Source organism: Emys orbicularis, chromosome 6 (genome assembly GCF_028017835.1).
Source record: "Emys orbicularis isolate rEmyOrb1 chromosome 6, rEmyOrb1.hap1, whole genome shotgun sequence".
NCBI classification, from domain to species: Eukaryota; Metazoa; Chordata; order Testudines; family Emydidae; genus Emys; species Emys orbicularis.
In genome coordinates, this window is record NC_088688.1 from 21,621,199 (window position 1) to 21,646,218 (window position 25,020).

At 42.8% G+C, this 25,020-nt stretch overlaps 1 protein-coding gene across 1 annotated transcript in view; it reads left to right on the forward strand.

The window, feature by feature from the left end:
• The first annotated feature begins 460 nt into the window (after nt 1–460).
• Nucleotides 461–25,020, forward strand: part of MALT1 (MALT1 paracaspase) — a 69,598-nt gene continuing 45,038 nt past the window's right edge. The window contains exons 1-4 of the mRNA XM_065406776.1: nt 461–621; nt 4,752–4,918; nt 17,167–17,288; nt 18,568–18,718. Coding sequence (XP_065262848.1) covers nt 461–621; nt 4,752–4,918; nt 17,167–17,288; nt 18,568–18,718 — 601 coding nt within the window. The remainder of the gene's footprint in view (nt 622–4,751; nt 4,919–17,166; nt 17,289–18,567; nt 18,719–25,020) is intronic.

Below are 25,020 nucleotides of genomic sequence, written 5' to 3' on the forward strand. Positions count from 1 at the left end.
AGGCAGGGCTGGCATAGGGAGTGGAGGGAACAGCACAGTCAAGCTGAGGTGAGATGAAGGGGTGGCGGGAGAGGCACCAGGAAGAACCATGGTAGGATCAGACTCTCATAGGGGCAGCATTGGGAAGGGCTGGCACCGATATGGGGGCGCCAAGGTCTGTGGGAGTCTGGTTAGGCTGGGGCACAGAGCCGAAGGGACGGATAGAGTAAAGAGGAGCCTCAGCCCGGGCAGGTTTAAGTGAGGAGAGGGGCTGGCCCAGGGAACGGGGGCGTCGCTGCGGGCGGGGACAGAGGAGACCCAGCCGCTCCCTGCCCGCCCGGCGGGTTGTTGCTGGGGCGGGAATCCCCGGCTCGCTCCTTCCGGGTGTAGGCGCCGCCTCCGCTCCGTTCCCGGAGCTTGAGGCGCGGGGAAGGTTTCAAAGCGCTCCCGGGGCCACTCGCAGGGGTCTCTGCTCCCCACTATGTCGGTCTCGCCCGCGGCCCCGCCGGGGTCGCTGCCCATTAACCGGCTCGGGGAGCCGCTGCTCCGGCGGCTCAGTGGCGTGCTGGACCGCGCAGCTCCGGGCAGGGGCTGGAGGGACTTGGCGCAGCGAGCCGGGAGCCACGGCAGAGTCAAGCTGAGGTGAGGGCAGCCCCGGGGGCAGGAGCGGTGGGGTGCCTGGGGCTGGGGAGCCCGGGCGAGTCGGGACAGTGGGTCTGGCGCCGGGCGGGGGAGAGGCACATGGGGCAGGCTCAGGTGAAACGAGCAGCGTGGGGGAGCCGGGCACAGGGAGGGGAGGGGGTCAGGTGAGGCTGTGGCTGGGGGTCATAGAATCATAGAATATCAGGGTTGGAAGGGACCTCAGGAGGTCATCTAGTCCCACCCCCTGCTCAAAGCAGGACCACTCCCCAAGTAAATCATCCCAGCCAGGGCTTTGTCAAGCCTGTCCTTAAAAACCTCTAAGGAAGGAGATTCCACCACCTCCTGAGGTAACCCATTCCAGTGCTTCACCACCCTCCTAGTGAAAAAGTTTTCCCTAATATCCAGCCTAGACCTCCCCCACTGCCACTTGAGACCATTACTCCTTGTTCTGTCATCTGGTACCACTGAGAACAGTTTAGATCCATACTCTTTGGAAACCCCTTTTAGGTAGTTGAAAGCAGCTATCAAATCCCCCTCATTCTTCTCTTCTTCAGACTCAACAATCCCAGTTCCCTCAGCCTCTTCTCATAAGTCATGTGCTCCAGCCCCCTAATCATTTTTGTTGCCCTCTGCTGGACTCTTTCCAATTTTTCCAGATCCTCCTTGTAGTGTGGGGCCCCAAACCGGACACAGTACTCCAGATGAGGCCTCACCAGTGTCGAATAGAGGGGAACGATCACGTCCCTTGATCTGCTGGCAATGCCCCTACTTATGTAGTCCAAAATGCCATTAGCCTTCTTGGCAACAAGGGCACACTGTTGACTCGTTTCCAGCTTCTCGTCCACTGTAACTCCTAGATCCTTTTCTGCAGAACTGCTTCCTAGCCATTCGGTCCCTAGTCTGTAACAGTGAATGGGATTCTTCCGTCCTAAGTGCAGGACTCTGCACAGGGAGGGGAGCGCCCACGGGGGTCAGGTGAGAGTGTGTGTCAGGGTTCCTTCCCCACTCTGAACACTGGGGTACAGATGTGGGGACCCTCATGAAAGACCCCCTGAGCTTATTTTTACCAGCTTAGGTTAAAACTTCCCCAAGGCACAAATTTGCTTCCTTGTCTTAGCATCGCTGCCACCACCACCAAGTGATTTAAACAAACAGTCAGGGAGGGCCACTTGGAGCCCTACCTTCCCCAAATATCCCCCCAAGCCCCTACACCCCCTTTCGTGGGGAGGCTTGAGAATAATATCCTCACCAATTGGTACAGGTGAACACAGACCCAAACCCTTGGATTTTAAGAACAATGAAAAATCAATCAGGTTCTTAAAAGAAGAATTTTAATTAAAGAAAAGGTAAAAGAATCACCTCTGTAAAATCAGGATGGTAAGTACTTTACAGAATAACAAAAGACTCAAGAACACAGGGGATTTCCCCTCTAGGCAAAACCTTAAATTTACAAAAACAGGGATAAATCTCCCTCTTAGCAGAGGGAAAATTCACAAGCTAAAACAAAAGATAATCTAACGCATTTCTTTTCTGCTATTACTTACTATTTCTGCAAGACTAGATGCTTAGTTCATATATAGTTTAGGGAGATGTATTTTTCCCTGCCCTGTTTCCTGGCTGGCTCTGAGAGAGACAGACCAAAACCTTCCCCCACAGATTTGAAAGCATCTTCTCCCCTTATTGGTCCTTTTGGTCAGGAGTCAACCAGGTTATCTGCTTCTTAACCCTTTACAGGTAAAAAAGGAATTAACCCTTTACAGGGTAAAGAGGGATTTTATGCTACCCTTAGCTGTATGTCTATAACAGGTGGCTGGGGGTCCTGGCACAGGCAGTGGGAGAGCCCTGGGGGGGTCAGGTGAGGGGGTGGCTGGGAGCCTGGCAAAGGGAGGAGAGAGCCATGGGGGAAGGGGGTCAGGTGAGGCTGTGGCTGGGGGTCCTGGCACAGGGAGGGGAGAGCCCGGGGGTCAGGTGAGAGTGTGGCTGGGGACCCTGGCATAAGCAGTGGGAAAGCCCTGGGGTGTCAGGTGAGGGTGTGGCTGGGGGCCCTAGCACAGGCAGTGGGAAAGCCACAGGAGGGTCAGGTGAGGGTATGGCTGGGGGCCCTGGCACAAGCAGTGGGAGAGCTGTTGCTGGGGCAATGTCACCTCAAGGAAGAGACTTTGGAGCATGTAGTGAGGAAGCCACAATATGCTCTGGTGAATGCTCAGGCAAGGAGTGCTTGGCATGCACACTTGGGGTGCTTTAGCAGTGACAGGTGCAGATTCTCAGTAGGTTCCTAGCTGAGTGCAGGGGTGGGCAGCTGCTACAGGGAACAAATTTAAGGATCCATGCAAGGCTTGACACAGAGACATAAGCCACTTGGGGCAAGCGGACCACGTGAGCAACAGATTTGCTGTATGCAACATGTGGTGATGATCTGTTGTGATGGGATGCACTGTCTTATTGGTTTCATGCTTGTGGCTAAAATGCCCACTGTTCTTATTCTGTAAGGTAGATGAATTATTCTCTTGGCTGGCACCCTTTGCAGTTTGGCAAAGAAGTTTAATGATGTAACTGCTTTGCAGAATAAGTAACCCTACAGTCTGAAGTGGTATATCTCCTGTTCTTACAGAGACAACAGGAAGACAAACATGAAAACTGTTGCAAGGGAAAAAATATACTGGTACAAATTGGTCTGCTTTGTATTCTTCCTGCCACGCTCCTCTGCTGCTGAAGTTTATTGAATCTTACATTACATTAGTGTCCTTTTTTCCCAAGAGTATAAAAACCCTTTCCCATCACAACCTTATCAATTATTCTGTAGCAAATACACGGTAATTAAATAAAAGGGTTCTAAACAGACCTTACTTGTGGTGACATATGACTTCATGTATTTCCAAAACTTTGATCCTCTCCTAATTCTTCACATTTTGAGACTATCCAGAAAAGGTTATAATACTCACTTCTGTGATTAGAAGTGGCTCTGAAAGCTTAAGACTGAAGTTTTAATGCATGGATCTCTACATCTGGAATTACAGATTGGCAATGAAGTGTAGATTCATCGAGTTTAAGGGCAGAAGGGACCTTCGTGATCATCTAGTCTGACCTTCTGCACATTGCAGGCCACAGAACCTTACCCACTCCTGAAATAGACCCCTAACCTCTGGTTGAGTGACTGAAGTCCTCAAATCATGGTTTAAAAACTTAAAGTTACAGAGCATTCACCATTTGCACTAGTTTAAACCTCCAAGTGACCCATGCTGCAGAGGAAGGCAAACCCTCAGACCCTCCCCCCCCATGGTCTCCGCCAATTTGACCTGGGGGAAAATTCCTTCCGACCCAAATATGGTGATCAGTTAGATCCTGAGCATGTGGGCAAGACCCACTAGGCAAGTGTCTAATATTTAATCTTTCTTAAACTATAGCAGTACATCAGTGATGAAAGCATCATATCTGAAATAGTGTCTTCCTGGAACCACAGTTTAAATCCTGCTATTGGTGACTCATTGTTTATTGCTTCTGAAGGAGGCATACTGTAAATGGAAAGGTTTTTGCAAAGGTATTTGGTTTTTCAGAAGAGATTGTGAAAAGAGAAGTCCTGCCTACAAGTGTAGGAGTCTACCCAGTGTATTGGGTAGAATTGCCATTCACGCAAATATCCTTTGTGTGGCATGCAGTTCACCTTCATTTCAAGCAGCTTAATTAAAGTGGTGGTGTATGATTTGTATACAGTTGTCATGTGTTTTGAAATCCTTTTGACCTGAGATGCTGCATATGTGTAAGATACTTTAAATACTTCCAGGAAACAATATAATATAGAACTGGGAACATACCTCACATTAGTAGAATAATCTCTGCTAGATTATATATGTAAATCCACCGCTTAATGGGAGTCAGAAGTGTACATTAGGAAGATCTTGTATTTGTAGTAATGAACACCAGATTCCTATCAGTAATTTCCCCTGAAAAAATTAATATTTACTTTCATATATTCAGTTTTATCAATATTTCCTTACAAGGCCATCTCATCGGGGGCAAAATTAGGTAGGAGTATAGTACAGAGATCAGGTTTCTCTTTCTCCATTTTTAATTGATCACTTGGCATGCATACAAATGCACATAACATATTTGTTTTATTTTAATTTTTGCAGTTCTCTGGAGTTGGAACAATGTTCTCTCAAAGTACTGGAGCCAGAAGGAAGCCCAAGTTGGAGTCTCCTGAGACTACTGGGTGAAAGGGGTTGCACTGTGGTGGAACTGATGGAATTCTTACAGGCCCTGGAACACACAGAGGCTCTTCAGTATCTCAGTCCTCCAGGTTAATTTTCATTCTTAAATTCACCATCTATATGCATTATCCTGGATACTCACTGGGGTGAAAGGTCCTATAGTGGGTAGAAGAATTTATAGGTAAAAGCTAGCAATGCTATTTAAGAATCCAGAATAGATAGTGTTAGGAACAGATGGGCAGAACAGAAGAGTCTGTTGTGAAGACAATAGGTATATTTGGGAGGGAAGGTAGATTGTTTGCTTACTTAGTTATTTAAAAAGTAAGGTTTTTTTGTTGTTGTTGTGGTTTTTTGTTTTTTTTTTTACTACTGTAAACCCTGCAGCCAGGACCACACAGAAGTCTGGAAGAGTGGATTCTTTTCTGTCTCGTGTATCAACAGAACTGTCACTGGTCTACACTTAAAATTTGGATCAACCTAACTGGGTTGCTCAGGGGTGTGAAAAATTCACACTCCTGAGTGCCTTAGTTAAGCCGACTTAAGCCCCCCATTGTAGACCTGGCTAGGTCAATGGAAAAATTCTTCACTCAACCAAACTGCTGCATGGGAAGGTGGATTACCTATATAAATGGAAAAACCCTTCTGTCGATGTAGGAAGCATCTATGCTATAGAGGCATAGTGCCCATACATGTCTGCCGACGGGGGGGCAATTGCCTAGGGGCCCCCGGCCACCGCTGCTGTCGCAGTAGCGGCAGCCGGGAGCCCCTGGGCCCTTTTAAATTGCCTGAGCAAGCCACAGGGCTCCTAGGCATGCCCGACCGCTTCGGGCCCTGTGCTTGGGAGGCCCCGTGGGCTGGCGCGATTGGCCAGTGCAGTCTGTCCTGTAAGTGACAGGCAGTCCCAGAAGTGATGGATCCGTCACTTCCGCCCCAGGCCCTCCACCCTCTTTCCCCCCAGGATGGCCCTGGCCCTGGGGTCCGGAATTGCTGTCGGCGGGCCTGTGCCCATAGTATAGGTATGGCCTAAGACTTCTGTTGACCTAGCTATTGCCTTTCGGAGACGTGGATTAACTGCATTGATAGAAAAACCCCTTCCGTTGATGTAGGAAGCATTTAAACTATGGCACTACAGCAGCATGGCTGCCATGCTGTAACTGTGCAGCTGAAGTGTAGACATAACCTGAGTAAACTTATTACTGAGGTTGGAGCCCTCCTTGTTTGCAGCTGTCCTTTATTACACAAAACAAGGCTAACAAAAAAAAGGGGGAGGGATAGCTCAGTGGTTTGAGCATTGGCCTGCTAAACCCAGGGTTGTGAGTTCAATCCTTGAGGGGGCCATTTAGGGATCTGGGGCAAAAATCTGTCTGGGGATTGGTCCTGCTTTGAGCAGGGGGGGTTGGACTAGATGACCTCCTGAGGTCCCTTCCAACCCTGATATTCTATGAAAATGGGGTGCTGATCCTTAATTTGGGTTCCTAGATGCTATGCAAATGATAAATTTCAACTGAATTCTTGTGTGTTAAAATAGCAAATCTATGAGGGAGACCACAATTGAGCAGTCATCTTGCTGAATCTAGTCTTTTACTGTGTTTTGATGATATCTTGTTATGAATTCTAGATAGTAACTAATGAGATATTTCACAAACAGAAAAAGTTAATGTATGTACAAGAGCAATAGTCAGAATCGTAGGTGAGTTTTGTACTCCTTGTCCCTCATTTATGAGAATAAATGTGTTTTTCATTACTACCTATAATGTATTCCAAAAACACATGGCCAAATTCTGTTTTGTTATATAAATTGGCCCCCTAACATTAGCTTTTATAGTTTGAAACCTTAAATCTGTGTAGAATTCATACAGGAATTGTTGTTTTAAGAGAAATTAATCTAGTTATCCTGTTCTGTTTCTTAAATCGGCTATGTGGGAATAACAGTGTGTTAGACTCACTGTGCCTACGTTTTTACAATTGAATTATTGCTTTTGCCAAGATCAGTATTAGAACTGCAGTGTGTTGCTTTGTGTAAAAAGAGGGTAATGTGAAGAATTCAAAGGTATAATGAACTTTTGTGATAGTCTAAATGAACGTGAATCTGCGTAAACCTACTAAGGCCAGGTCTACACTCAAGACTTTTGCAAGTATAGCAATGTCTGGTAAGGAAGTGATTTGGGGAGATGGGGCAACATTTCTATACTGGGAAAATCCCTAGTGTAAGTGGAGAAATGTGGGCTTGACAGAAGTACCATTAAGTGGATACATAATTGGTTAAACAACCACAAACAAAGAGTAACTATTAATGGAATGACGTCAGATTGGAGAGAGGTCTCAAGTGGGGTTCCACAGGGATCTATTTTGGGGCCTGGTGTTGTTTAACACCTTTATTGGTTATCTGGATGTAGGTACAGAGAGCATGCTGATCAAGTTTGCAGATGACACAAAACTGGGGGGTGATTTGCCAATACTTTAGACGATAGAGCTAAAATTCAGAGGGATCTTGATAAATTGGAGAACTGGGCTATAGACAACAAAATGAAATTCAACAAAGACAAATGTAAAGTGCTACGCTTAGGGACAAAAAACCAAATACACAAATACAGAATGGGGGAAAACTGGCTTGGCAGCAGCAATGTTGAGAAGGATCTGGGAGTTGTGATGGATCACAACCTCAACATGAGTCAGCAATGTAATACTGTTGCAAAACAAGCAAATGCAATTTTAGGTTGCATTAATAGATGCATAGCATGCAAGTCATGGCAGGTGATAGTACTGTACCACTCTACTTGGCACTGGTTAGGCCTCAGCTGGAGTACGGTGTCCAATGTTGGTCACCAGTGTATAGAAAGGATGTAGAGAAACTGGAAAGGATCCAGAGGCCAGCGATAAAGATGATTAAAGGGATGAAATGCAAGGCATATGAGTAAAGGCTGAAGGCTAGTTTGGAAAAGAGGAGATTAAGGGGGATATGATAGTAGTCTTCAGATACTTGAAAGGCTGCCATAAAAAAGATGGAGAAAAGTTGTTCTCTTTTGCCACAGAGGGCAGGACAAGAGGCAATGGGTTCAAACTACAGCATAGCAGATTTAGATAAAATCTCAGGAAAAACTTCCTAAGTGTAAGAACAGTAAGACAATGGAACAGACTGCCTCAGGAGGTTGTGGAAGCTGCTTCACTGGAGGTTTTCAAAAGGATGTCTTGGATGGTGTAGACACAATAAATCCTGCATTTTGGCAAGGAGTTAGACTAGATGACTCTTGCAGTCCCTTCTATCCCTATGATTCTAGGTGTAGTTATACCAACATAAAGTGCTTTTGCCAGTATACCTTACTGAATCTGTAAAAGTTATATTGGCAAAATCACATTTTTGATGGTATAAGCTGCATCTACACTAGGAGGGTTTGCCAGTATAGCTATAGTAGCAAACTCTTTCTAGTGTAGACCTGGTCTGAGTAAAAGAAAGTGTAAAGTAATGAACAGGTGAAAACATGGGGGGGTTTGCTTTTGTTTTGGGTGCACAAGGAAGGAAGGAGAAATCTCATCCCCTAGGTTATGATTGTGGGAACATAAACAATGATCTGGTCATGCTCCGCAATAACAGTAGCCAGGGAAACAATTCATTGTGTGTGTGTAAGGAATGAGTATGCCTGAGGAGGAGAATGTTAAAAGAAATTAAGATGGTCCAGACATTCCTTTCTCTAGATTACTTACTGTACGCCCTAAAATGTGCAGTCATGTGCAGACAAGAATTGACATCTTAATGTGCTCTATCTTGTTAGGGATATGCACTTAAGATACAATCAGGCAATTTAGTAAGCTATATGCTTGTTGGAGTTAGACCTTCCTATGGTCTAGGACCAGTACTTCCTTTGATATTGTGCCTCCTTTGAGCAGGACGCAAAGAAGCTGGGTCTGTTTGTAATGTCCAGGAGATCTGTTTGGGATCTGATTAGACTTGAGGTACATTTACAGTGCAATAAAAGACCCACAGCATAGCCATGGCTGGCCTAGGTCAGCTGGCTCAGGCTGCGGGGCTAAAAATTGCAGAGTTGTAGATGTTTAGGGTTGAGTTAGAGCCTGGACTCTGAAACCCCATGAAGGGGGCAGGTCTCAGAGCCTGGATTCCAGCTTGACCCCAGACATCTGCGTTGTATATTTTAGCCCCACAGTCTGGCCTCTGAGCCTTAGTGCCACAGGTTTTTTATTGCTGCGTAGATATTCTAAAAGCGTTCCTGGGAAGATAACTTCATTGACAGAAGAGCTTTATAATGGAACAGAAAGCTGCATTTGAGTCAGTTGGGTTTCCTATCCCCATAGGAGTGTGGCAAGGCTTTGTTTTGTCATCATTGTTCAATATTAGTGTTGATGGATTGATGGATAAGTTTTGAGGGGGCAGTTGGAAGTGAGCTGAATGCCAGTTTGCTTTGAGATCTTGAATGACCTTGTCTTTTTGGCTCAGTTTTGTAAATTGCTGCAGTTTATGGCCAGTCTGGTCAGGCAAGAAGCAGCATGCATTGATTTGGTTATTAATCCAGATAAAACTAAGTCCCTGGCCATTATCAGGCAGCCTCTTCCATATTACAACCAGCTCAATATTAACCTTTCTGGACAGAACATCAAGCAGGTGGCAGCTGTCAGATATTTGGGCACAGTGTCATAGATAGTGCTGGAGGATGCTTGAAAGATATAGATGCTTGTATAGCAGCAGCAGTTGCTGCTGTGTTTCGGCCCTTCAGTGACCTCTATTGAGACATTGTGATGTCAAGCTTGCTGCAAAGCTGTGGGTCTGTAGAACCACAGTTACACCAACTCTGTTTTATGGCAATGAAATATGGGTGATGAGGAAAGCTGGAAGAACATCAGATTAATGTTTTTGATTCATGTCTTTGTCCACTGCTTTATATTGAGTGGCAGGACAAGATTAGAAATGAGGATGTTCCAAGCCAAAGCTAGCAACCACGTCTATCAGCATTGGTTTGGTTTCAGTGGCTTTTTTGTTAGGGACATATTAGAATGGAAGATCAACAAATTCCAAAGAGTGTGTCAAGGAATGCTGCTACACAGGTGGTGATCGTAGGTGTCAAAAGCTTAGTTGGTGTGACAAGATAGCCAGTGATGGACGTGAACTGAATATACAACCACACCACTTTAAATGCTTTGCCAGAGATCAATTTGGGTGGTGCTCAGTTTGCAAGAATGCCATGTCCCTTTGGGATTTCCCCTGATGATGACTGAGATCCTTTTTTGTAGTGGATAAGATCAAGAGTCCATTCCTAGTATTGAGACTAATAAGCAATAAAGAAAAGTTGTCTTATCCTGTCCCAAAAGATGTCACATCTGGACAACTTGATAAATGACTAACGGGGACTCTTTGGATTGGGTGACAACTGTTCCTGTTCATCAGCTTCCTTTATCACATAAAACCTTAATACAATTTATTTTAATAAAGTCATCATTAGACATTCGCAGCAATGTCATCTAGGTGATACTGATATACTGTTCTCAGCCAGCCCTGCGTTGGTCTCAGTCAGGGTATGTCTTCACTAAAGAGATAACTCAAGTTACCTACGTTAGAGTTACAGCTCTTGAGTTAACCTAGCTTGAGTGAGAGTGGCTGCTCTGCAAAATAACACTTGAGTTGCTGTGTCCATACTAGCACTGCACATACTTGTGGGTGGCACTAAGATTTCTGGGGACATATCCAATGGATCTTAGCGCTGTAGTAATCTGAGCTGCACTATGAATTGGTCTGCAGTATAATGTGCGAGAACATGTCTGTCCTTTCTGGGCCGGGGGAGAGGGGTGGGGGGGACTCATGGGAAGTCACTGGAGGACTAATGGCACTCAAGTGCTGCTAGCCTGTATCCACTCTTCAGAGTGGTCATGAGAGCAGCTGAGGCGTTGTGCTCACTTGAGCTTTTGCCTGTGTCTCCTCTTGGGCGAGCCAACTCAAGTTAAATGCACCACCACATTCAGGCCATTGTCTACACCAGTGGTTCTCAACCAGGAGTACACAGAGGTCTTCCAGGGGGTACATCAACTCATTTAGATAGTTGCCTAGTTTTACAAAAGGCTACATAAAAAGTACTAGCAAAGTCAGTACAAACTAAAATTTCATACAGACAAAATGAGAAAGTAACCAATTTTTCAGCAATAGTGTGCTGACACACTTTATATGTCTGATTTTTGTAAGCAAGTAGTTTTTTAAGTGAGGTGAAACTTGGGGTACACAATAAATCAGACTCCTGAAAGGGGTACAGTAGTCTGGAAAAGTTGAGAACCACTGGTCCACACTACAGATCCCTTGCTGGTATGGCTGTGCCAGCATAGCAGTTCCGGCAGACCCTGCTAGTAGAGATGTGGCATAAGCTGGAAGAACTTCATCTGCTGACATAGCTACATCTTTGCCCCTAATGACATTGCTGACAGAACAGTGCTTCTGACAACACAGCTATAGTTGAATCTACATTGGGGTTTTGCTGATGTAGCTGGCTGAAGTGTGTGGGTTGTTGTCCCCTGCTACGCGCCTGCCCCTTCTCTCACACTGCCCCTCACCCCCCAATGTTCCTAGCCCACATCTGTGCTGGCAAAACTTTGGGTACGTCTATACTTACCTCCAGATCTGGCGGTAAGCAATCCATCTTCTGGGATCGATCCCGGAAGTGCTCGCCGTCGACGCCGGTACTCCTGCTCTGCGAGAGGAGTACGTGGAGTCGACGGGGGAGTCGACTTCAGCTACGTTATTAACGTAGCTGAAGTTGCGTATCTTAGTTCGAAGTGGGGGGTTAGTGTGGACCAGGCCTTTGTAGTGTAGACCAGGCCTTAAAGCAGGGATGTTGGGTATGTACACAAGTCAAAATGGGGCAACGCTCTAGTTAAGTATGCAGTGAAGACAAGCTCTCGGAGTCTGGGAAGAGCAGTTACAGCTTTAGCAACCTGATCCCTATTGCATCTCATGGCTGTAAATCACTTCCTATCAGTGGTGGCGTTGGACCTGAGTCAGACGAAGCCAGAGTGAATGTATCCCTATGTTGGTGACTCAGCAGGACACCCAAATTGGTATGACTTTCCAGGACCCACTCTCAGCTCTGCTGATAGGCCAGCCTATGACAATATGTAGTTCATTCTAGAATGAGGACAGTACAATCCATCAAAAAGGTGTAACCTCATCTATCTGTTTAACTAAGGGTTATTTGGCTAGATCTGCTGGCTTAGAGTGACCCTGATAATTCAGACCCCAAGGTTTTGATAAAGACAAAGCAAATGTTAAGACTGATTCTAACAAACAGCTTTTATAAATAGTAGAATTTTCCTGGGTTTGGGTTCTGTAACTCCTGATAATTATCCAGGTTTTTACTCCTAGAAACTTGGATTGGCCCTGAACTTTAGGTCAAAATGTACAGGTAATTCCCTCAGTTTGATCTGATGATCCAAGCAAGATTGATTGCACAAATTTACTTGAATGTTGTGTACGTTTCTTTTTTCAAAATTGGTGGCTGGATCATTTTAATGTCACAATTGAGTAGCTGTCTTTGTTAATTATCATGGGTGTTGCTATAGACTTTTCTTTCTAAGCTTAGTTTCACCCTAAGCAAATTTTTCCTGAACCTACACATCAACTGAATAACCTGTTAACTATTCATGCTATAGGGTAGTCTCTTTGAAAGTGATGCACCTGTGCAATGAAGACAAGGGAGTTGCACAGGTATAACTGAGGGTACAATTTTGCTGGAAGAATCTTCTTACTGGTGGTGATGCCCAAGAAAATAGACAGATTTATCCATCATCTTCACATGTATAGAATATTGCTACATGTGCCTCCAGCAATGGCTTACCTGCCTGCTGTCTCAGTTTTCCCCCAGCTAAACTAAAAAAAAATGAACCTTCCCCTTTTGGGATAACAAAAATCTAAACAATATCTTCCTTCCCTGTGTCATTCATTTGCCCATTCTGGCTCCTGGAGTTCTGTGGTAAAATCAACAAACCAAATCCAAAGAAGAAACTTCCTTCCCAATCTCCCCTTGGTTTACTGGCTCCCTATTCAGGAAGGACAAGGGCTCCACTGGCAGACTGTGTGCAATAATACTGCCCAGCCTTTTGTAACCTCAGTGAGTCATACTGGTTGAAACTCAGGCAGAGGTATTTGCTGCCTCAAGTTCTCTTCCCATGACAACGTAGGCAAGTCAGTCTGAATTTGTTCAATGTTGAGGTTGAGTTTATTCAGAACTGACACTTAGTTTACAAGTAAAAAAATTATTTGACCCTATGTAGAAATCGGTGAAAGATGACAAACAGAAATCATGACACAGCAGTTTTAGCCACTTTTCAAGGTAAAACCACACGTTGACTTCTGTATTTCATCTTTCAGAGGAAGTTCATGAAGCAGTAAAGCCCATTTGTAATCTCTTTCAAAGTAGTGCAAAAATTATATATCTTAAAAATATTCTTATAGTAAGAGGTAATTGTATTATGCTAAAAATTCTGAATCAGTTTTCTCAGAACTTGCTAGTGTTACTGTAATATCTCCACAGAATTTGGTTTTCTTACATATTAAAATGTTAGTGACAACTGGAGCTGATTTAAAAGAAATTTCTGGAAATTTTTGAAAATTCAGAACTTTTTTTTTTTTTTTTTTTAAATGCTTGAGTTTGTTCCAGTTTTTCTGTAGAAGTATTGACTTAAAAAAAAATATTTTTCAAAATTTACATTTGAAAATTAAATGATTTACTTAAGTAATTATAAGGTTCCCATCATGGCTGTATCTGAGTGTCTCACAAACCTTTAATGTGTCTACCTTGTAATCACCTAGAGGATAATAGAGTTGTAAGGAATAGCCAGCATAGATTTGTAAAAAACAAATCATACCAAACAAATCTCAGTTCCTTTTTTGACAGGGTTACTGGTTTACTGGATGGGGGGAAGCAGTAGATGTGATTATATCTCGATTTTAGTAAGGCTTTTGATACAGTCCCACGTAACAGCCTCATAAGGAAACTAGGAAAATGTGGTCTAGATGAAATTACTATAAAGTGGATCATAGAATCATAGAATATCAGGGATGGAAGGGACCTCAGGAGGTCATCTAGTCCAACCCCCTGCTCAAAGCAGGACCAATCTCCAACTAAATCATCCCAGCCAGGGCTTTGTCAAGCCTGACCTTAAAAACCTCTAAGGAAGGAGATTCCACCACCTCCCTAGGTAACCCATTCCAGTGCTTCACCACCCTCCTAGTGAAAAAGTTTTTCCTAATATCCAACCTAAACCTCCCCCACTGCAACTTGAGACCACTGTTCCTTGTTCTGTCATCTGGTACCACTGAGAACAGTCTAGATCCATCCTCTTTGGAACCCCCTTTCAGGTAGTTGAAAGCAGCTATCAAATCCTTCCTTATTCTTTTCTTCTGCAGACTAAACAATCCGAGTTCCCTCAGCCTCTCCTCAAAAGTCATGTGTTCCAGCCCGCTAATCATTTTTGTTGCCCTCCGCTGGACTCTTTACAATTTTTCCACATCCTTCTTGTAGTGTGGGGCCCCAAACTGGACACAATACTCCAGATGAGGCCTCACCAATGTCGAATAGAGGGGAACGATCACGTCCCTAGATCTTCTGGCAATGCCCCTACTTTTACAGCCCAAAATGCCGTTAGCCTTCTTGGCAACAAGGGCACACTGTCGACTCATATCCAGCTTCTCTTCCACTGTAACCCCTAGGTCCTTTTCTGCAGAACTGCTGCCTAGCCATTCGGTCCCTAGTCTGTAGCAGTGCATGGGATTCTTCCATCCTAAGTGCAGGACTCTGCACTTGTCCTTGTTGAACCTCATCAGGTTTCTTTTGGCCCAATCCTCTAATTTGTCTAGGTCCCTCTGTATCTTATCCCTACCCTCCAGTGTATCTACCACTCCTCCCAGTTTAGTGTCATCTGCAAACTTGCTGAGAGTGCAGTCCACACCATCCTCCAGATCATTAATGAAGATATTGAACAAAATCGACCTTTGGGGCACTCTGCTTGATACCGGCTGCCAACTAGACATGACGCCATTGATCACTACCCGTTGAGCCCGACGATCTAGCCAGCTTTCTATCCACCTTATAGTCCATTCATCCAGCCCATACTTCTTTAACTTGCTGGCAAGAATACTGTGGGAGACCGTATTGAAAGCTTTGCTAAAGTCAAGGAATAACACATCCACTGCTTTCCCCTCATCCACAGAGCCAGTTATCTCCTCATAGAAGAATGTGCCACTGGTTGAAAGACCATGCTTAAAGAGTAGTTATTAACTGTTTCCTGTCAAACTAGGATCCTGCAGGGGTCCATCCTTGGTCCGGTACTATTCAGCATTTTCATTAATGGCTTGGATAATGGAGTGAAGAGTGAGTGTGTGCTTATAAAATTTGCAGATGACACCAAGTTGAGAGAGGTCACAAGCACTTTGGAGAAGAGGATTAGAATTCAATGTGACCTTGACAAATTGGAGAATTGGTCTGAAATCAACACATGTGCAAAGTATTTCACTTAGGAAGGACAAATCAAGTGCACTGCTACAAAATGGGGAATAACTGCTAGGTGGTAGTACTGCTGAAAAGGATCTGGGGTTATAGTGGATCACAATATGATGCAGTTGTGAAAAGGCTAACATCATTCTGGGGTGTATTAACAAAAGTAGTGTAAGTAAAACATGCAAGTAATAGTCCTGCTCTACTCAGCACTGGTGAGGCCTCAGCTGGAGTCCTGTGACCAATTCTGGGTGCCACACTTTAGGAAAGATGTGGACAAATTGGAGAGAGTCCAGAGAGCAACAGAAATGATAAAAGGTTTAGAAAACCTAACCTATGAGGAAAGATTAAAATAATGGATATATTTAGTCTTTAGAAAAGACTGAGTGGGAACCTGATAGGTTTTCAAATATGTTAAGGGCTGTTGTAAAGAACAGAGGGATCAATTGTTTTTCAGATCCACTGAAGATAGATCAAGAAGTAATCAGCAGAAGGGAGATTTAGATTAGATATTAAGAAAAACTTTCTAATTATAAGGTTAATTAAGCTCTGGAATAGGTTTCCAAGGGAGGTTGTACAATACCCATCATTGGAGGTTTCTTAAAAACAGTTTAGACAAACACTTGTCAAGGATGATCTAGGTTTACTTGGTCCTGCCTCAGTGCTGGGGCTGGACTTAGTGATTTATCGAGGTCCCTTCCAGCCTTACATTTCTATGATTCTGTGATTCACAATACTCCTTTATGGTAGGAAAGTGCTATTATCCCCATTTTTACAGATGGGAAACTGAGGGACAGAAACTGAGGGCTTGTCTACATGGGGAAGCTATTTTAGGGTAAGTTAGTGTGAATTTAAAGTGTTATAGCTTTTCCACAATAACTCCCCAGTGGACACTTATGTTGGAGTAAGAGTATCCAGATGGGAAGCTATTGCAGAATAGCTTATTCCTTACTAACTATTCTGGTCAATTTCCTCATGCAGACAAGCCCTGAGTGACTTGCCCAAGATCACAGTAAGTCTGTGGTACAGCAGGAAACTGAACGCTGGTCTCCCAAATCTTAGGCTAATGCCCTAAGCACTGGACCTTCCTTCATGTCTACTTTCCTCATCTTGAAAAAATTCCCAGCATGTGACTAGAGTGATCAATCAAAATAGGGGAAAAAGGCCCTCAACACACACACACGTTCACCGAAAAGCCAACAGGTGAATGCAGATATGTACACTTAAAATTTTTGTCAAAAATGCAAAAACCATTTTGGGGGAAAAAGGTCTTCATGAAAATTCAGTTTAGAAATGTCCCTTTTTGACTAAAATAATTTTTGTTTGATAAATTCAACCATAGATGATGATGATGAGGTATCACAGTAACATATCAAGAACATAACAAAACATTTAAAGGGCCTGGTTCTCATTCATACTGATTCCCCTACATTCCACTATGGCAGTGTATTGGGGCCCCATAGTGGGTGTAAGTGTAATTTGTGAATTCCTTTATATTTAATACATATTTTAAAAGAACTTGCCTAATGTACAAAAAGTTAAATCTTTTCTCTGGCAACAGACTCTCAACCTCAAGTTTGTTAAAATTGTGGCAGTAAAAATGTTAAATAAGGTAACAATTTTTAATATTTAAAAAAACCTTATTTAATCATCCATGTACCACTTACAACTAAACTTCATCACTGTATTTAAAATAAACAATTGACAATTGTAAAGTACCTGCAGTAGGTAGACTGCAAAAATACAGTAGCGCAGTTCTAATCGTACAACAATATTTAACTTACAAAAGACAAGTGGAAGCAAATTCTCATTGTTGTTGCAATGTCTTAACTTCTCCTTTTTTTTTTTTAAAGGTATAAAGATTGTTGTACAGCCAGACCCTAAGTCAGTATTATCTGGACAAACAGTCAAGCTATGTTGTTGGGCAACTGGACATCCATTTCTGCATTATCAGTGGTTCAAAGAGGAAAAAGAGGTAATAACCAAATATAGGAAATCTCAAGGACTCGATGGAGGTATTGCATAAAAGTCAGTCTGCAGAATATAAATCCTTACAAAAAACTGGAGTCCATCTTCCCTCCTCCTCCAACTGGCTCAAAGATATTTTTAAGAACATTTATGGTGAAAGTTTCCAGATTGGCAACCCTGCAATAATCAGCAGGGTCACAGAGCGGAGTTCCTCTGGCCCCGGGACTGCAGCGGGGTCACAGAGCGGAGTTCCTCTGGCCCCGGGACTGCAGCGGGGTCACAGAGTGGAGTTCTTCCGGCCCCAGGACCACCGCGGCTGGAGGAGGTATTAGCTCCTGCTGGAGGAGCTCTGCTCTCCCTGCTGTGCCCCCCCCACCACCTTTTTTTTTGTTTTGTTTTGCTATACTGAACCTCTGGCTATAATGGTCAAATGGCTTGGATCCCCAGGAGTTTGTTATAGTGAGGGTGTGCTGTCTTTCTTCATAACATCATGTGCTTAATGTGCCCTTCCAAAAGCGGTCAAATTTTAAATTCCTGCATCCGCCCCATATTCCTATAGCCTGAATAGCATTCCCCAGTTAAAAAGGAACACAGCTTTTCTCCAACACCCTCCCCTCCTTTTATCCAGGCATATCTTCCTGTAAGAGGAATGCCTATTGATGAACCCTTATATTAGCAATGATATTAAATTCCATTTTTAAGATGTAATGTTAGATCATTTTTAGGCCTTAAGCAACATGTTAAATTAGTTTGATCCAGATAGAGATTGTCTCCATGTTACTGAAATGTGTATAATCAATGCACTATTTACTGTACAGTTTTGATTCTTATCTGGTAAAGGTACATTTATTTTCATGTATAGTCTTTTGCTGCACCCCCAAAAAAGAGTTCTAACAGTTTCCAGTTCAGAGTTGGATATGTCTGCTTATGACAATACTGATATAACATGAGTGCTGACTGGGATAATGCTTTGGGAATCCCATCCAGCTATTTGTGGTAGGATAAAGATTCAGAATTGAAGTTCCTGAAACAACGTGCACGCTAAGAAAATTTCTAATGTCTCTTTATTTAATAGCAGCAACACCAATCTGCCCTTGAATCAGTATTTTGTCTTTAAGATGTTAAAGGCTGAGGACAAGATTTGTCTCTTCTGACAGTTTGAAATAGGCTTTAAGAAAATCTGATAGTAGTCAGGAGTACAGTCCTTGCTAGATACAAATATTCTAATGTTTACTCCAAACCAGCAACAGTCAGTTAAGTTTTTCTGTGGCTCATATGTAACACAGGTTCCACATGGGAATTCCCCAGAGTTGATTTTTAACCCAGTGAGTGTAAATGATTCTGGGTTTTACATCTGTCGAGTGAACAGCGATTCTTCCTTTGTATTCAGTCGGTGGGCACAACTGGACGTTTGTGATCTCCAGGGCGTGTCTTATGGTGAGTTGCAAATGCCTTTCACAATGGGTCCCTTCTGTTCGGATCTGGGGGTGGGGAAGATGAACCAGATCATAATTCAGTAGGCTTAAAGTAAATATGCATCTGACAAATTCAATCTGCTGTGAAAGTGTCTTTGAGTTGCCGTAACAACTTAATTAGCTAAAGCCCAGATTATGGTCCAGCACTCATGATTACACAAGTTAGTGAAGGGGGTGTTTTATGCCTCACTGCCTTGTGCTGGCTACCCATATCACAGCATAAAGAGTGGGAGGGGAAGAGAGGAAGGTTCTGCAGAGCTTGCTATGAATTGTTGTCCTCCTCCCCCAATCCTCCAAGTAGGTGGGAATGGGAGAAGAATGGATGTAGCCTTGACTCCATCCCTCCCAATGTGCCTGCCAGGCTTCAGCATAGTGTGCTGGCACATCAGCAGCCATGTGCTGCACCAAACATAGACCCAGCACAGTCTCTACACCCTCTCCAGAGCAGTAGAGAAACTGAAAGGGAGATTAACTTGTGAACTAGTCCTAACACACAGCACTTAGAGAATATAAACCGCTATATATGTGTGGAGTGGTAAGTCAAAAAAAGGGACTTAATGTAGACAAGTATTTTTTGCTTCCAGTGTTTGTCTATTTTATAAACTGAGTAAAATAAAGAGTTAGTGTTTTCCATGTGACTAAAATTCTTGTAAGTTTACAACTAAACAGTTAAATAATCTAATGATAGATATCCAGGTAAGTAAAAGATATGGTTCAAGTTTACCTGTAGTAGGAAAATCATGTATAAAGTATGTAATGTTAATGTGGAAAATGAGAATGCAGGAAGAAAGGAATGAATAAAGGGGAAGAGAAAATTAAGATGTGAAGATTAAAATCTGTTCACTTGTATCCATTTAGTTGGTACCAAAGTTGGGGGGAGTGTACAGTATTTTTTATTTGTAGTCCACTTCATATTGTGCTAACACCATTCATTGCTCCCAGTTTCAGAGGCGGTGTGGTTTTGGTGGTTATTTTGGTAGGGTAATCCACGGAACTTTTGTAATGAATGTTACAGATGAACAACTAATAGCAACGTTTTTACTGTTTGTTAACTGCCTTGCTTAGAAGTTTTGGCATTTCACTGAGCTACTGATATGAGGTGAAATGTGCTAAGTTAAAAAAGAAAGTAAACCGTCTTCAATCTGTAAAGAGAACTTATTTTACTTTATTATGCAACTTATAGGTGATGCTTTGCTATAGGCTTTTTGAACTACAGTAGTGTTCTGCTTATAATGTTACTCCAGGCAAGAGAAGAATGTAAGGAACACTGATCAAACTTTCACTAATGTTGCAAGGACTAATGCTAAAACAGACACCTTTTTAACATCTGAAATTTAAAGAATTACTCAATTTGATATTATCTGAACAATTGTCTTCTCCCTCCTCACCAAAAGTGCAGCTATTTTTTAAGTCTTAAATCATCCTGATTGTAACATTGGCTCCCATAGTGGACTGGGTCATGGCTATTTAGTAAAACTGCAGAGAGAAACTAACCCCCCCCTTCTCCCCCCCCAAAAAAGTGTTTCACCTAAGTAGCACAAGTTCTGATGATTAAAGGGGTGTGTGTGTGTGTGTGTGTGTGTGTGTGTATATATATACACACACACACACACACACACACACACACACACACACACCCCGATATAACACGAATTCGGATATAACGTGGTAAAGCAGTGCTCCAGGGGGGCGGGGCTGCACACTCCGGCGGATCAAAGCAAGTTCGATATAACGCGGTAAGATTTTTTGACTCCCAAGGACAGCGTTATATTGAGGTGGAGGTGTACGTCAGAGGGATAAATACCGGGGAGGGAGAGGAATTATTTAAGCTCAGTACCAATGTGGACACAAGAACAAATGGATATAAACTGGCCATCAGGAAGTTTAGACTTGAAATTAGAAGAAGGTCTCCTACCATCAGAGGAGTGAAGTTCTGGAACAGTGTGCCAAGGGGAGCAATGGAGGCAAAAGACATATCTGGCTTCAAGACTAAGCTTGATAAGTTTATGGAGGGGATGGTATGATGGGATAGCCTAATTTTAGCAATTAATTGATCTTTGACTATTAGCGGTAAATATGCCCAATGGCTTATGATGGGATGTTAGATGGGGTGGGATCTGAGTTACTACAGAGAATTCTTTCCTGGGTGTCTTGTCTGGTGAGTCTTGCCCACGTGCTCAGGGTTTAGCTGATCGCCATATTTGGGGTCGGGAAGGAATTTTCCCCCAGGGCAGATTGGCAGAGGCCCTGGGTTTTTTTGCCTTCCTCTGCAGCGTGGGGCACGGGTCACTTGCTGGAGGATTCTCTGCACCTTGAAGTCTTTAAACCATGATTTGAGGACTTCAGTGGCTCAGATATAGGTTAAGGGTTTGTTTCAGGAATGAGTGGGTGAGAATCTGTGGCCTGCGTTATGCAGGAGGTTGGACTAGATGATCATAATGGTCCCTTCTGATCTTAAAGTCTATGATTCTATGACAGAATTCTGCAATCAGTGTCTGAAGCAACAAACCGCTGCAAGCTGATATAAAGTACTAAATTGTCAGTGTGACTTCCTCACATAGGTGTGTGTTTCTGCAGTTCAATAACACTAGCAATAGTCTTAGCAAGTGTCTGCATAGGTTTTTAAGTTGACCAGTGTTGAAAGCTGGATGTTAGGCCTGCCAGCCTTTACAGTAGCTCATTTCCTTCCCCAACAGTGAGCTTTGCATGGGGAGATCACATTCTGTTACTTTTTATGATGAATAAGAGGAAACCAGTCGTCCTCCACAGCCGTTGAGAGTCCCTTGACAATGGTCCTGAATGTTATGGAGTTGTGTTGTTGTTTTTTCTACACAAAGGGGAGACTGGCTGTGAGGCTCCATGTAGGGGTTGCTCACAACCTGTGTAATGGAGAACCCTCAGTGATAGTCGCGCTGGTCTTCAAAGGTAATCTGAAAAAGAGAAACCCTATTTCGTATCTATTTCCTTTTGGCATATAAAGAAGGCCTGAAGGTCTGTATGGCTTTTATGGGGTAAAAAGCTTTTTTTTTTTTTTTTTTTTTTTTTTTTTTTTATCGTGTTTCAGGAATAGGTACTCCTACCTTCTCTTTTTACTGGAGTTCTAAGAGCACTAGGGGGAGCTTTCTAAGCTGATTGTTTGTCAGGCATCTGAGGAGTTAATAAAAACAATTTGCCTAAAAATCCCTTCCTATCACAATTGTTCGAGTTTCACCTCCTTTCAGAGCTCCTCAATCTGGAATTTCTGTCCTGCAGGAAATTCTGAGGTTTTTAAACTTTGGTTTTGTCCCAAATAGGACAAAGTCAATTTTAGAATTTATTGTGGAATTAAATATGACAAAAATATTTCATTTTCACTGTATCAAAAGGAAACATGTTGATCTTTTGTTTATATTATGTCAAAAGAGTAAGTTTAAAAAAAAAAAAGGTTTTGATAATTTCATCAAAATTTTCACAGGAAGTTAATACATTTCTGTGGAGGTTGGGGATTCCCTGAGTCCAGACCAGATCCTGATCCAAGTTATTTATAATGCTCTCCCCCTGTTTGTACCACATGAGGTGTTCTCCAAACAAAAAGAGAGGTCCATTTCTCTCTCTCTTTCCCTTGCGTGAGAGAGGGAAATCAGAGGAAAAGAAAGCAAAGCTTGCTTGTCTCTCTAGTCAGGCAGTCTTTCTGGGGTCAGCCCTTTGGGGCTTGGCTTATCAGCTGGTCTACTGTCTTTAAGTAGGGTCTACCTCCAGCACCTCCTGTTGTGGCATCTTGCTTGACAGCTGGTCCATGCAGTTTCAAGGGTGGCTGAGGCCTGCAAGTATCTCTCCCGGCTGATCTGTGTCTGTGGTCAGCAATCTCTGAGGTATAGCAGCCTTCTTGCAGCAGGTTTTCCCTTTTTAAGCTCTTTTCCCCTGCACCCCCCCCATACACGCAGAGCAAGCCTTACAGGTGTGCCTTGTTAAGGTTGAACTAGGCTCGTTAGTCTCCTCTCCACCAAAGTGAGTGTGCCCCTTCACAGTTCCCAGAAATGTTTCAGTTTTGACAAATTGACACTTTCTGATGGAAAACAGTTCTGTCAGTAAATTTTCAGCCAGCGCTACCTCCTTTGTACCCAGGAAGCCATAATCTTGCTTACTCTCTAGTTATTCATCAGCTTCCTGGAAAATCAGAGTAGAGGAGATCTAACTTTCCAATGCAGAATACTAGGACTTGAGCCTTTCTTTCAATCTTGTTTCTGGGATGCCCTTAAGAGATTTCAATGGAGTACTCAATCGCTATTGAAAGAGGGCAATTTTTGTTTTCCTTTGCAGATCACTTTAAGGAAAGAAATTAGAGGTTCTGACTTAATTCCTCCAAAAATGTGAAAATTAGTTGAAGCTTCCAGTTAGTCTGTAACTCTCTTATCTCTGGCTTGAGCATATGTGTTGTTGGATCCCTGAAATACACCGTGCTGTACATGCTGTGTTGCTCAGACATTGTAGAATGGGACAAAGGGAGACCAAAGGGAGTCAATGCATACAATACATATTGTTATGAGCCCTTAATCCACAAGTGATTGACAGGTTAGATGCCAACATATGTCTGCATATTCTGGACCTTTAATCTAAACACATTGACATGAGTGACCACAACAGCTGAGCCAAAAGCTTCATGATATATTCTTTCTGGGGAAGTCTGAACTTGCTATCGTTGTGGTTTTTTTAAATTTTACCGGACATCCCATGCATATTTGAATTCCTCACAGTGAAGTTGCTTCTGTATGTACAGTAGAAATATATTTAATCTCAATATTTTAGCAGTTTCTATATTAATACATTTGTGAACACAGTTTTGTTTAAGAAGAAACTTTATCTAGGAGTTAGAACAAAGAGGTGAGTGGTGTTTATGAAGCACTTCTAGTACTATAGAACGGCCCATTAATTCTGTTGTTGTTAATAGATTCACTGTCAAACTTGACTATTTGAATTAAAGAAATATTGACACACTAAACTTGGTGACAATATTGCAGTTTCACTGTAACCCCCTAACATTTTCACTACCAGCCATCTGCAGCAAAGTAAGCTGGGTGGTGAGAGGAATTTAGTTCATGTATGCACATCCCTGCGGGCAGGTCATGGGGGCTGCAATGCAACTCTTCACAATCACCATTCTTAGTAGCTACTGCTGTGTATTGGGTCCATCTGCAGGAGTTTTGGACCATTTAAAATTTTGTATCTGGCGTAAATGAAGTGGGCTCCCTCTGTAATTCCATTGTGGGTACATAACTGATACACAGAGGGCCTTGACTGTGCTCTCTTCTGGGTTAACTTTGGTGTGTATGTGCTTGTACACCTTAATTAAACAACTAGAAAAGGGTTGCTGCACATTTTTATGAGACACTAAGGAATTTAATTTTCATTAAAAGCTGATGCTAGTGTAATATGGCAATTCTGGTGAAGTGGTAAAATGATTACCTTGAAGCGTACCGACTATTGGGTTGATTTTTTGCTGCATGTGCGCAGAGCTCCCTGTAACTTGAATGGCAAGCCTACATTGAGAGGGTGAAGGGGGCATAAGTAAATAGTTCAAAAGTGTAACTTCTGTTGCTTTATAGTTAAACCACTAATTGTGAAATCTACAGAATGCATTTCTTGTGTAGCCACAGTGTTAACCATTTACTTTTGAAATCCCTCTCTTCAGTTTTAAATGTCTTTCAGATTATAGCTTTGTGCTAAGAAGCATCTAATATATAAATATTATGTCAAATAAGTACTGAAAGTGAAACAGGAAGACTTGGTTTGGGTTATACAAAGCCATGTCAGCTAGGTTTTGGGGTCTTGTAAAAATAAACAAAGAGTTGTTTGAATCTGGATTTCATTTGATCTGAACCACAAGAATGTAGGCAAGCAGGCAAGTTGTGTCCTGGATTAGGGTTTTTTGTTTTTGTTTTTTAACAAGCAAAACCAAAATCCTATGTTTGGTTTATCTGTAGTCAAAATATTTTACGTTGGTAATGCTTACTCTTATTTCATTGAAAGTCAAAACCAGCAAATAAAGACAACCATAGTATACCCTTAAAGCATAATATACTCCACTGCACTGAAAATATACTTTGGGGGCACCGAAAAGGGTCAGAATCTGAACTGCAGCTGGTTTCTGTAGCAAACGGTTGTAATTCTGGTTCAGTAACAGCAGCTGTCAAATTTTCAGAGTTAAGATGCTGATTCCTGCATGCTGTGGTGGCAGTACATCATGAGCATTCAATTCATAACACTGGGGAGCTTCCTACAGAAGAG